General features: G+C 38.7%; 1 protein-coding gene across 1 annotated transcript; it reads right to left on the minus strand.

Annotated features, from left to right (window-relative positions):
* Window positions 1–3,827: 3,827 nt before the first annotated feature.
* On the minus strand, window positions 3,828–14,077 carry LOC104457363 (probable cadmium/zinc-transporting ATPase HMA1, chloroplastic). Its single transcript, XM_010072306.3, has 13 exons — window positions 13,412–14,077; window positions 12,773–12,923; window positions 12,509–12,693; window positions 12,093–12,239; window positions 11,406–11,601; window positions 10,471–10,583; window positions 9,807–10,048; window positions 7,023–7,128; window positions 6,710–6,874; window positions 6,201–6,417; window positions 5,018–5,205; window positions 4,821–4,907; window positions 3,828–4,266 (listed from the first exon to the last, which is right to left on the minus strand). Exons 1-13 carry the CDS (start codon window positions 13,949–13,951, stop codon window positions 4,087–4,089), a joined length of 2,517 nt encoding a protein of 838 aa, XP_010070608.2. The 5' UTR covers window positions 13,952–14,077; the 3' UTR covers window positions 3,828–4,086.
* Between the last annotated feature and the right edge of the window lie 249 nt (window positions 14,078–14,326).

A 14,326-nucleotide genomic window follows, 5' to 3' on the forward strand; every position in this document is an offset into this window, starting at 1 on the left:
CTCTTCCCAACGCGGCGGGAAACCAACACACGCGCGGTCAATTCCGGTACCGCCACGTCAGCGCGGAGGGGGGGCCCCACGCACGAGACGGTTCGGTTCGGTTCGGCTCGTCGCCGGCCTAGGGCCGTAGGGGAGCCCCGTCACGGCCCCTCCGACCCCCTCGGTTCGGTTCCCGCCACGTCACGCGGTCTTCGGGGACGCGGGGCCCGCCGCTGCCTTCCTTTGTCGTTTTGTCAGCTGACGTGGCGACCCGGCATTCCTTCCGCCCACCGGCCTATGCCATTTGCGAATTCTTTTATTAAAATTCGTTAAAGGGCGCTTCAATATACAATAATAGAATCGGTTCGGTTTCCAAAGCGATGATGGAGTGTTTTTATTGTTTTTTGGATGTTTTTATTTATTTATTATTTTTTGGGTCTGTGATGATGGAGTTGAGATAGGGAAAACGGAATTGGGCTATTCTATATTTAGACTCATCATGAAATTATTTCATTCTTTCTGTTAGAACCTTAGATTAGATGAAGATTATTATGTTTCCGGAGATTTTACTGACAACCCTTGTTCTCAATGGGACCTGCTTTATTAATTTTTTAAAAAACACTATGCATAAAGTTAGTTTGTCAGCAAAATAATTTTTTTGGGAAAATAATTCCTTTTTATGCTTTTCAAAAAGGGTAGTCCGAATACCCTTAAATATCTTCTGTACTTTTTTTTTGGGTCCAAAATATCTTCTGTACTTGCCCACCTCAAAAATAAAAAAGAAAAGAAGAAGAACAAATTTTCACAAAAGCAATCATTGAAAGTTTGGCGATATTATGATAAAAGAGAATCTCAAACTAATTAGATTTATCTTAAATTAACTTTCAACAAAAAAAAAGATCAAACTTGTCTCACGAAAAATTTCGAACCTATATCCTTATACCCTTAACCGGCATTTACTACTAGTTTGGAATTTTTTGGGTTTAGCGTAAATTTAAATTATATTATTAGTTCGAGGTTCTTAATGATATTAAATGTAAGAAGAGGTGGATAATGTAACTAAACCCTTGGACCCAAGTACCAATTCACAGAGGGTATCGTACCTAACCTTTCGTATCATCGAAGGAAGGCTCTAGTGAAAAACATTTCACATAATCAAGAACACCTTTTTTTTTTTTTTTTTTTTTTTTTTTTTCCGGTGGGATTCATTAACAATGAAGGGGAAAACGTTGCTGTCGGCTTTTGAAGCGTCAAGCTGATGGATAAGCGAAGGGCACGCGACGTCGCTCGGGGAGAGGGGGATGGGGGTTCTGCTCTTTCTGCTCCTCCCTTTCCCTTTCTTTTTCCCTTGCCAGCTATAAGGCACTTGCTTGCCTCATCGGGGTTATCAAAATTCTTTTTTTTTTGGCCTTCGAATATTATTATTTTTATGAGGAAGTTTGATCGAATATCACTATTGTTTTTTTTTTTTTTTAAATTATTGGGGGGGTTGCTTTAGGGAGTGAATCTGGAAAGGACAGCATCTGCTGCAGCGCAATTGCGTGGGGGATTGGGATTGGGGATTTGATTAATAGGGGGGGGTCGGATCGCATCCCACGATTCCCGCCCATCCCCAGAGGCCGTATGCATGCGTCGTACTGTTAGGACTTGTACTCTCTCTCACTCACTCTCTCTCTCTCTCTCCCCCCCCTCGTGCACATTCTTTCTTTTTATTTTTTAATTTTTTTTGGGGGATAAGATAAGATTTGCTCTGGGAGATGGTGTCTATTTTGATTTTTGAAGGAAGGGTTTTATTACTCTTTCTATATTTTGTCATGTTATTATGTTAAGTATTTGTCCGCCCTTGTTTATTTAACATGTTTAACATGAACATAAAATAGTATTTTGGGTGCATATGTTTGGCAATAAAATATGATGAAAGTCGAGTTATCTTTTATTTATTTAATTTTTTTGTTTTTGTCATTGAGTTATTTAAACAGGTGTGTTTGGCGAAATGTGTTTTATGGTAGACGCTAATCGGAGATGCATGCGATTGATGAAACTCGTGGACGTTTAACGAAGTTTGTGAATAAATTTAACGGAAGAAGAAGATGAGCATGGCTTTCATTGAAATTTTTGACATCTATTTTGTGACTTCTCTGAATGGCTAAAGAACATCCAAAAAAAGCCCTTCCTACAACTTCGTAAATTCTCTTATTTGGTTTGATATGAGGTAACAATGCATTCCCTTTTTAATTCTTAAACTCTCTCCGCGAATATGGAATGTCATTAGAATTATTGGGATGGAGTTGAATCCCGACTAAAATGGTTTACAGATTTCAATTTTTCCAATTAACTCATTGAGATTGAATTAAACTAGTATTCTGTTTGAAAATTCAATGCCTATTGAATGGTATTAAATATACAATCAAAAAATATAAAATTTAATTGGGATTTATATCATGCGAATATCATGATTAATTCATTACGTCACCCGATCATGCGATTGATGCTTCAAACACCTTTTTCTAAGGATGTGAAACTAGGAAGCAACGTCTCAGGAATTCACTAGGCCAAGGGGTCGGGATCTAGCTTTTGGAGGATGGGATCAAATCTCAGAAATCAAAAGAAGAACGGGAGGAGTAGGAGTCGAGAAACTACAAAATTAGAGGGAGAAAACAAAGGGTAGTTGGGTTCTCAGAGGCAGAGACAAGACAGAAAATATGTTGGATAATGAGGGGACAAAGCTTATCTCGAGCAGATTCATGAAGTAGGGGATGTAAACGCATCAACAGAATAGGCGTCCATGGGCGAAGTACCTCCTGTACTTAGCAGAAGCAAGATTTATTTGCTTGCTGATATGTTTCCTATGTGTGTGTGTGCATGTATACATATAATACACACACACATATGCAAAGTATGTGTATTTTAAGTCTGCAAATTTTAATAGGTAGCATGACTTATTGAAGCTTTCTAATAAGCTGTTCCAAACCACTCATACAAATAGGTCCGATTCCTGATTCTAATAGGAATAGGTTCGACCCGCGATTCCAAAATTTTGGAACCAATATGGTATGGATACATTCCAAGTCCTAGATATTGAACCTACTCACTACTCGAGAACTGTTTATAACCTATTTTATGAGTTGGAAGAAAATAATTTGCATGCTTCAAATGAGTAACTTTCTCATTGTTTGTTTGTTTTGTATCGATATTTTACTTTAAGCTGTTTTATTACTTATACTATTTGACGGTAACTGCTATTTGTCTTGAGTTTTTAAAAAAATGAAGAGAAAAAAAGAAATCAGTTCCCAAATTGACCGTAAAATTGAATCAGCAAGTAAGTTTCCTAGACAAATAGGGTAAGATTGAAGTCCCACAAATTGAAAATCAATTCTTACAGAGTTGGTTACAGTCTGTCCTGCCGACCCCTCCAATAGTGGAGCTACTGTAAGTGTGGGGTGTCTGCTCAGTGTAAAGGTCCTTTTCACAGATTACCATGAGAAACCGTACCAAAGTCAACTGTGACTCAAAGGAGCCGCGTACCATGCAGCATGACATCAATCCATAGTGGATGTTTGTAGGTTAAGCTTTTCTTTCTTATGGCCAGAAAAAAAAGAGGGGAAAAATGAGAAAAAAGAAAAAAAAACCATCTTCACTTACTCAAAAGGGCTTAAACAAAACGTCTTTAATTCCTTTTTGCTCCTCGACGAACTTAAAGAACACTACACACACGAATGCGCTTCCCTTTGAATTTCAGTATCTGCCAGACCTGCGCGACTCTTTCAGTTCCTTATTCTTCCAAGATTTCACTGGCCAAGGTAAATGCCTCGTGTTAGGTTTCCCGACCATTTATTGCACTCGAATAGTTTAATAAAGTCCAGACTCGTCGACAGAAAAGGGAATCTTTTCACTTTGAGTCGCAGCAGTTCATATTATACAATGAAAATGCAGAAAAAGAATAAAATCAATTAAAGGGAGAAGGAAAGAAGATACTCGCTCTAGTAGCTGCTGCTTTTGCCGATCACCTAATTTTACAGGATATACAACTTTGTTGCTGCGAGTGTTCCTTCACGTTCCAATCCACAAGGAGAAGATGAAGGAAAGAATAGCTAGTGAAAGGGAACTTCACAGATGTGTAGCCTCGATTATGGTCGAGTCGAGGTTTGATTTCAACCAGGTCTCGAATCTTCCTTTCAGTTCACCAAGCAGGTGTGACAAATTTTGCCTCAACGACCAAGTAGGGTTATTAAGGGCGCGAATGGAATTAAGACAGACAAGGAGTGTACCGCCTTCATGCAAAAGGACCTGCATTTTGATCGAAACAACTGAGTTACATATGCACCCAAAACAAAGGGGAGAGATGCAATTGGAATGTGAAATCGGGTCGATGTGAAGACTTAAAGAGGCATTGCTAGAAAGTATGCAAACTAAAAAATTGTGGTCCTTCGTCACATACTTAGCATTAGTAACTCCATGATGCCCTAGTTTAATAAGAAAAACACCTCCTTCCATCTTAATCAAATTGTATGAAACTGTGGGAAATTATAGAACAACAATTCCATATGCACATGGAAGTTACACTATGCATCCTATTGCAATGGGGGTTGGCAATGCGAGAAATCGCACTATGCCCCGAGCTGCAACAATTACGATCAATAGAAGCCCAACAAACAAACAAAGATGGAGGCATTATCAATGGAAGGAAATTTCATCCAGGACATATTGGAATTTTTATTGTCAACAAACTTGATATTGATGCACTACAAGCAACTTATTGGATTCTTGTCATTATCAACTCATATGGTAGATTGAGAAGATATTGAGATGGTTCAAAGCAAAATAATCAGAACAAATCATACCGTCAACCACAAGGGAAGAAAACCCAATACGGATGGTAAGGAGGCCAAAAATATGCAAGTTAAAGCAAGAGCCACATTCTGCTTAACCTGCAAATACATACCGTCAGAATCCATGACACGATCTCCAAACAGGAGATACAAGGGACAAAGATTCTTAGAAAACATAAACAAGAATAGAAGGTAATGCATCGAAGTACCAGGGATGTCGTATGCCGTGACTTGGCAATAGAGAATGGAACACCCGATATGTTATCTCGCAGCAAGAGCACATCAGCAACAGCAACAGCAGTTGCACTAGCACGTTGAGCAAGCACGATGCCCACCGTAGCAGCAGCGAGAGCAGGTGCATCATTAATACCCTCACCAACCATAATAAGGCCTCCCCCTGTAAACAAAAATGCCAAATACTTTACCTAACAGTGATATATTGTGTAAACACATTTTGAAGCGAGAATCACAATTTATCCCCTGTAACAAATCCAGTTGTAGAGCGTGTGGCTCAAGAGATGCAAAAGGAATGGAGAAACTAAACCAGGTATTCCAATAAACACAACGGAAGCCTACTGAGCAATAGGAGTAAAACTGGTGCACCAACTCGGTTTTGGAAAGCAAATATCTTGAGTTTAGCCATTAAAATGAGTAATCAATCGAACGGGGAAAAAGCATAAAGAAGACGAGGAACTTGCACCTACTAATTCGTTTTCAAATGGGATACAGAGAACCATCAAACAAGTATGTGGATACTAGGGGTCAATATGCATCTGATGCTTTCCGTGAGGTTAGGCAACAGATGAAAATTTGAGTGTGCTTGGAAGGATGCTTCTCAGTAGAGTGGAAGCAACAAACACAAGATATCATGTATCAAACCATTTCTGTTCTGAAGCATCAAGAAAACACTAAATGTGCGTCCATTTTGGACCTGGACAGTCCATGTCTCCGGATAATCAGTTAAAAGCCAACTCGTGGATCCCAAGGATGCCATTGTACTCACCCAAAAAATATAAACTTAAAAATTCAGGAAGACATGCTAACAATGCCATGCAATAGTTGTCGCATGTTATATATTCATGTTGAGTTTCATCTGTGCTAAAACAAGACAAACAGAGATTGATCTTTCAAGAATCCCGGTCAATAAATGTAATAATTAGCATATTGAAATTTAGAATGCAAAAAAAAAGCAATTGCTAATTATAGAAATAAACTACATATCCATAAGCACAAAAACCTCTTGTAAAATGCGATGAATCCAAGAGAGTTAACCCAAGAGAGTTAACAAGTTTATTACTACTTATAAGAACAAACTTTGTTTTTAAAAGCACAAAACCACAGCATTCATCATCATCCATGAAGAGTGATTTTAACTTCAGGTTGGAAGATCACCTGTATCTCTTGAGATGCTTCTCACATAATTAAGCTTATCCTCAGGCTTCAGGCCGCAATAAACTTCATCAATATTTACAGAATTTGCTACTCTCCATGCACTTGACTCATGGTCGCCAGTCAACATTATTACACGCAGATTGGCTTCATCTTTCAATGCTGCAACCACTTCTGCAACCCCTTGCCGAGGTCTGTCCTCGAGATGAATAAGTGTTATCTGCATGAACTTATAACCAAGCTCAGTATAATACTTCAATTATGCCAAAGGTAGAGCTATTGAACACATAGTTTCAATCCATATGTATCTTCACACGCTACATAAGTCAGATTCAAGAGTGGGTGTCAGGTATCAACATGTATCCCAACATCTTAGCTGTCCATTTTCCAATTTATGGTACCATGTAGACCCACCAGCATATAAATATACACAACCTTTGCTGTACAACTTGGTTGAAGTAAACACATTTTAGAAAAAACAAACGGGAATACCAGCATCATTTGAGCATTACCTTTTTATTAACAGAAAGAGCAGCATGAACTAAATCCCTTCCATAAGAAGATGCACTAACAGCCTCCTTTATCTTCTTTGATTCATCTTCAGATTTAGCAAATGAAGTTATAAAGTCTATGGAACCAAGTGATGCCTTCACACTTTTGCCACCTCCACTTCCTTCCTATAGCGAAACAGAGAAAACGCACACTCTGATATCAGTGAAAAGCAAGTTAAGGGATAGAAACAACATAAGTATATGGTGTTGATAGCTTAAAACTTTCTATTTGACAGTTGGCCTATGAAAAATTTGGTGTCTGTGGAAACTCTACCTCAGTATTGTTCAGAGTGGCAATAAGACCTCTACCAGGAAAATACTCAAAACTCTCAAGAGAAATGGAAGGAAGGTCCTTCCCCACACAATGATCTACGACAGCTCTGCAACAAACAAGAAAGACGAGTTCTTTCATAAGTAGAGCAAAAAGTGTAAATGGATATTCAAGATACAAAAAGCACACCATTCTAATCAAACTACAAGCAATTTCATATTCCAGACCAATAGAACCGCTGTGTATAGTTGTATAGATCACTCAAATAGAGTACTTTTTCCTTTTTCCACTTGAACGAGGATAAGTAGTCATCTTCAACAGCCTAATTGGAGGTTTTGTAGAATGAAAGTTGTTTTCTTATTGGATGTCAAAGAACCTATAAATCGTTTTAACAGAGTGTAGCAGTAGCAAATACATTCGCTCTTATGCAGAATGAGTAAATTTTCTCAGATACATGTTCAAGGAAACTATTCCCAAAGATAAGGAACTCCAACATCATAGAGTTAACAACAGAATAGAGAAAAAGACAATCTGGGTTCTGCTCAGTATCATGAGTGGACCATGGCTGTATTAATCATGTCATCAGTGTTCTAATTTATCCCTATGCAAAATCTCTTTTTATCACCTCTCATAATAACACAGCAATCTTATTATTGGAAACCAATATACATGTCTGGTCACCAAATGGAGCTTTCACTCTAGACATTTTACAATGTTAGAAAATTACAATAGAGCACATAAATGTATTGGTAGATCTACAGACCTTCTCTTGTCACAGCCAACTTGAAATAAAGTAGGTGATGCTAATATGTGTACATGATGGACAATATTCACTGAAGATGGATTTTTGATCAGACCTTGATTATCAAACTTGGGAATGGAAGTATATATTCTCTACCCTCCTCTATTGATCTGGATTGTCAATCTTAGCAGCAGTCGATTACTATGAATACTATATAGGGACGTCATAATGAGAAAAAGGTAAGGAATACTCTAGAAATTGTTTTCTTATGATTGAATGAGGATGCTGAGATTTTTTTAGCAATACAATGATGGCTGTTGATCCCTCCATCACATTTTGACATGTACAAATGTCAAGATGAAGTGGAGCCAAATGTGACCAAGGCATAAGAAATCAAATGAAAAAAATCTGTCAAATTACCTCATGTTTACCTGACTAGTATCCTAGCATCCTGTCCAAAAGATAAAATTCACCGTAGGATAATCTATAAAACTACTTCTTTGGCTATGCTTGGTAGTAAGGATAAAATTCAGCATAGGACAAAATTTATTCTATCCTAAGTTTGGTTCCTACCCAAGACAAGATAAAATTGGATATAGCATAGATAAAGAAATTCCATGAGGGAGGTGGGATAAAGGTGGATAAAATTACTTATATCCATGGTATGAAAAAAAAAATGTCTCAAATAACAATCTTCATCAATTAATAAAATTAATTCTAATATAAAAAAGAAAATTCAAAATAACCAAAAAAAAAAAAAAAATTTTTTTTTCTATTAATTCCTATATATATTTATATATATATTTTTATATATTTTTTTTTTTTGGTAAGGGTAAGATATTAATTCCTATTTTAGTTCATATATTTGAATTTCTTTCTGTCCTATAATATATATTTCTATATATATATTTAGCATTTATATTTATTACATATTTTAAGGTATATTAGAATAGTTTATCATTAATATATATTATTAAGGAATGATGGAAGGGGATAAAAAGAAACAAATAACGAGAGGGAAAATAATCAAAAATAAGTAAATAAATAAGGCGAGAGAGCTAAAGCACTATACTTTTCGGAATTGCGAAGGTGAAGGATGATGCTGTTTCTCTTTTACTAATTTCGGCATTCACTAACTTTATATTTCTTGGCAAAGTCAAACTTGTGGCTATGAAATGCTGCAGGAACTCCTTTGCTGCTTAAGATTTAAATCGTATAATAATTAAGGATTTATTGACAGAAGTTATCTCTGTTTGTGCATCTGTGGTTTCTTTAGCAATGAACATAAGATATTCTTAACATCTCAATTTGTGTATTTTCAGATTTATTTACATTGATATACTGTCGTACCACACACTGTGCAGAATAGAATATGAAAATATTTGGCTTTATTAATTCACCAAACAATGGATAGGATATAGCAAAATCCCTAGATTTCATATCTCATTCTATCCAGTTCTATGCCGACTAAAAATTTGGACGACCAAATGCAGGCTTTCTGGTTTTGACTTTTTCAAACTCTTCAATGAAAGCGGTGCCTCAATTTGCTGAAGTCACTCCTGAAGCCTTTAAGAAGCTTGTTCTTTTGGCCCCATTGGTAAATCTAGGGGTGAAATGAAAAGAGACTCGTGATCAGATCTGTAATACACTAGTTCTAAACCGTTTCTACAGATTGCAATCATACATCACCAATCTGCAAGATCCCACAATGAACCCGCCATAGATGTTCACAAACGACTATTCATAGCCTGAAATTTTAATCATTCATATTCTCATGCCTAATCAATTAGGACCTTGGGCTCCTCATATACCGTCAACCAACTGTAAAAAAAACCTTGCTATCCATTTTTAAAAAAAAATATAAATTATGCTCTTTTAAGATCTTGCTGACCTGTGTCATATATCTTAGCATTACCACGTCAAAGAGCAACTACAATTGCTACTTCACAGTAAGAATATCTGTAAGGAAAGAATGTCAACATTCAACAGAAGCCTGCTTCATATAGCCAGAAGTCTCACAAAAACATGAAAATCAAGCAAAGTACCTTCCAATAGGATGTGTAGTACCCTTCTCCATTGCAGCTGCTACAGCAAGAGCTTCTTCTTCACAGCTCGGAGTGCAACAAGTAACAATTTTTGATTCACCTTCTCTTTTTCCATGACCATAGATTGGTTCTACTGCTTTGAACATTAGTCCGCCCGTGGTCAATGTCCCAGTTTTATCAAATGCTACAGTGTGGCAAGAAGCTAGAGCATCCAAGACGTGCCCACCTTTCAGCAATATCCCCTAGTAAAATTAAGATAGTGTTAGACATTATCATAATCATAGGCAACTCTTGTACTTCTCCCACTCATACAGGTGACGAGAAGTAAATGGTATGAAAAATAGACTCTAAAAGAAGTAAAGGCACAGAACTGTATATAATGCTGTATTATTTATTGCAAACATGTGCAAAGCATCTTATGGAAGGGTATATAAAACCATGTTTAAAGATCCGTTGAGCTTTGCACTTCAGATATTTTGCCAAAAGATAGTGAATTCACTCATAATATAAAAACCATATTTAAATATGCCAAGCATAAGGTCATGATGATCATCAACTGAATTTCTAAATTTCCAGAATTTACCAGTAATTGTGCTAAACAGAAATGAGGAGCCAACACTTAATCAGAAAAGAAAATTATGCTATTGCATTAGTTGACAATTACCTTTCTTGCACAAGAACTAATTGCAGTAGCATAGGCCAACGGAGCCACAGCTAAGGCACAGGGCGATGCTGCTACCATAAGGCCCAATGCTCTATATATTGACCCTCGGCAATCTGAATGATCATGAAATTGGAAGGCTAGAATTAAAAGTGCAATTGCATAGTTGCTGTAAAAAAAAAGGTTATCTGAGGATGTTTCAAGAGTCATGACCCAAGAGTAAGGCCTTTCTAATTCCAAATGATGATCTATTATAGCCTATTAATGCTCCTCATGAAAATTCTAATGATCTCCTTAATTTAGTGAGAGCATTTCATTTTCTATAGAGATATTTTGTCACATCTTGGATGTACTTAGTGTTGTGTGTGTGTGTGTGTGAGAGAGAGAGAGAGAGAGAGAGAGAGAGAGAGAGAGAGAGAGAGAGCGAGAGAGCATCTGCATTCTTAAGTTGCTTAAGATTTACATGTTACCTATCAAGAATGGCAAAACTTTTATATACAGCTTATCCACCAAATGTCTGAATAAGCACGACTATCCAACAGCAGTATATTCCTAAAGCTAATATTTTGCATATTCTAGTTTAATATCCTATTATTCCAATATGATAATTTGCTATTCATAAAGAAGGGATCACTTTTCAGTGTAAAGTATCAAGCATGTGCAGGAGATTTCCAGAACCAGAGATTCCATGCAAAGAGTGCATCCACCAATAAAGTCAGACTTTCCAGAATACTTGTTATTGCTAAAAAGGGGAGCCAACCAATAGTTGGGTTGTATGGATGTTTCTACCGTTGTTCATTTATTTAAAACACACTTCCTCTCTTATGAACACCCAGAATGAAAACAAAGACCATAACCAATAAAGCTGGTTATTTTACAAGCATAAAAAGACTTTGATGGAGACTATTCACAAAAATACTTCTGTATTGACATCATACCTGAGGTGCTAAAAAATGGCCATTTGAACAACAGTGGGCCAATGATGGCAACTGCAATGGATAGAACTACAACCACCTTGCTGTAATGCTCACCAAATTCATCAAGCCATCTTTGGAGCTTGGGCTTATTGAGTTGTGCTTCTTCTGTCAACTGTACGATTTTGCTCAGTGTAGATTCTTTCCAGGTCTTTGTTGCCTAAATGAAAGTTGAAAATATATTTGTTGAGAAAATATGTTGAGCACCTCATAGGCAGCATCATAGAAGGTAAATTCTTTTGTGAAAGTACTAGGGAGTACTCAAAGGTTATCAGTATATGGCATTTATATGGAACATATATCAATTTCTGGTTATTCATGCTTTGTAGATTAAATCATTACCATGTAAGATTGAGAAATCTTATAATAATTAATGAAAAAGCAAGCAACTAAAGCTCATTCATACAATTCAGCTTGTACTCCAACATCCAAGAATTCAAATTTTACAGTGCAAGTTTGTGAGGACATTGCACTTTATTAAACCTCAAGGTTATAAAATAAAAAACCCGCATTCATGCAATTCTTTGAAAGTAAGCAGACCTGAAATTGGCAAAGGGAAAAGCAGATAACACTATAAACAAGAAGATAGCTTCATGACATTTTTTAATATTCTGAGAAGGTTAGAAATAATCAGTAGGATACAGTACCTACCTTTACAACTATTCTACCATCCAAGTTCCTTGCACCACCGGGAATCCTATCTCCACATTTAGCCTCTAATGGTTTGACTTCTCCAGTCAAGTGCTCAATGGTTATTGTTGCACTACCCTGGAGAACTTCACAATCTACAGGCACAGACTAACCGCAACACCAGAGTTATTCTCAGATGTTAGGAACTTTCAATACATAAAAAAGAAGTTAAAAAAAAATCATGGACTTTCGAGAAGAAAAAAGAGAACTTTGGGAAGCACCGCAAGTGTAAAAAGTCTCAGCATCATAAATATAAACACAGGACCAACTAATACACAAAAAGTCAAACTTCTCTCAACCAAGATTTGTTTGATCAGAATTTTGAGGAAACATGATAGTTCAAAGATGAATAAGTAAGGCAATTGGCCTTTGCTGACCTCTCCAGCTCCAACCAATATATAGGAGCCGACTGCCACATTATGCACAGGAACCCTTCTGTATGCTAAATCAGAGAACTTAGGTGATTCCTCATCATCCACATCCAAGACAAGCACAAAATCAGGATAATTTTCCTTCAGCTCTCTCACGTCAATCATTGAACGGCTGGTGAAGTACTCCTCAGCTGCAATTCATACGAATTAGATGGAACATTCCCAACTTGTACTAGGTGCATCAGAATCAGACTAGCCAGCTCTGCTCACCTATATGAGCCAGATTGAACATTGCCAGAAGTAAGCCTCCTTCCAAGGGGTTTCCCATGAACGTTGATGCAAAACCCGCAAGAGCCATCAACACATGGATGTTTACTCTTCCAGCCGCAATATCAGTGAGTGCATCGAGGGAAGCTGATACCTAAGATAAACCACAACATGGGGGATCCTTATCACATTGAACAAATTTTGGAAAAATGAAATAACACTCTCAAAGTTGAGTAGAACTAGACAGCGTGCCCCATTTCCATCTAACAGTACAGCTGATTTTGGTATTGCTTTGTGCATCAACAAGCAAAGCAAGAGCTGTGTCCTAATTCAGGAACATATCCTTTCCTTTTCTGATGAATCCTCCCTCCGAAAAAAATGTAGGCCAGAAAGCACAATCTACCTAAAACATGTCTCAAAGGTGATAACATCCATCGTTTAACCTCAATGGCATAACTTAATAAACCTTCCAACAGGAACTGACAGTTCAATCAGAAAAAAATCTAATCCGATTAAATTCATCAGAAAATGCTTCAACTTCCTCCCTTTATTTGCTTACGAGGAACAGAGGCTCCGCATTCGATCGCATTTAGGTCGCAAAACTAACAAGCAACACGAAAAGCCAGAGATAAAAATTCTCACTCCAACGAGAGGAAACGCGACGAGCATCAAAGAATTCTGAAACGGCTTCACCACCGGCTTCGGAACCAGGTAAGGGCAAGCGGCGGCGGCTACGAACAAAGCCGCGGAGCAGCAGCACATCTGCAGATTCTCCCTCAACAAATTCGCCAGGTCCACCCATCCGACCGCCCGCGCGAACTCGCCCAGCGCCCTCTGCGCCCCGGTCAGCTCCGCGTCGCCTCCGTCGCCGTGGTGATGGCCGTGGCCGTGGTGATGGCCGTGGTCATGGTCGATGGTGGCGATGGCGTGGTCGTGGCCGTGGTCGTGGCCGTGGTCGTGATCGCCAGCTTTGGCGAGGGGGCGGGACCGCCAATCGCGAGGAGCGGCCGCGAATCGGATCCGCAGCAACGAACCGCGGAAGCCGGAGTCGCCGGGAATGCGGAGAAGCGGGAGGGAAGCGCCGATTCCTCGCGGCCGCGCGGCGGCGGCGACGGCGGCGGAGGGGCGGGAGGCCGGGGACCGGAGCCTGCACAGATCGGGGGCGCGGGGGAGGGCGTCCATCGGAGAAGCGGCGTCGGAGGAGGGCTGCTCAGGCCATGGAAGTGGAGAAGGAGAAGGGAGGTTGGTTCGGCAGTTGGAAATTGGAATCAGTCGCGGCTGCTGCTTTTGGTCGGTAAAAAGGTTATAAAATAGAAGGAAGGGAGGGAGGGATGGAGTTATACTAGCCACACCATGTGCTCATTGTGTAGTCGGAAGGGCGGCTGGGGGCACGGCGTGATGCTAGTGTGCTCTGTTACTTTAGAGCGGGGGTGACCCTCACTTGAAATGCCACGTCATCAGCCTCCAACTCTCGTAAAAAGAAATCGAAAATTTAAAAATAATGATTTCGCAGCACGTGGACTTTTTGTCTATTTCGCGTCCGAATAAAACCTAATT

The sequence above is a fragment of the Eucalyptus grandis genome, chromosome 8, assembly GCF_016545825.1.
Source record: "Eucalyptus grandis isolate ANBG69807.140 chromosome 8, ASM1654582v1, whole genome shotgun sequence".
Classification (NCBI taxonomy): domain Eukaryota; kingdom Viridiplantae; phylum Streptophyta; class Magnoliopsida; order Myrtales; family Myrtaceae; genus Eucalyptus; species Eucalyptus grandis.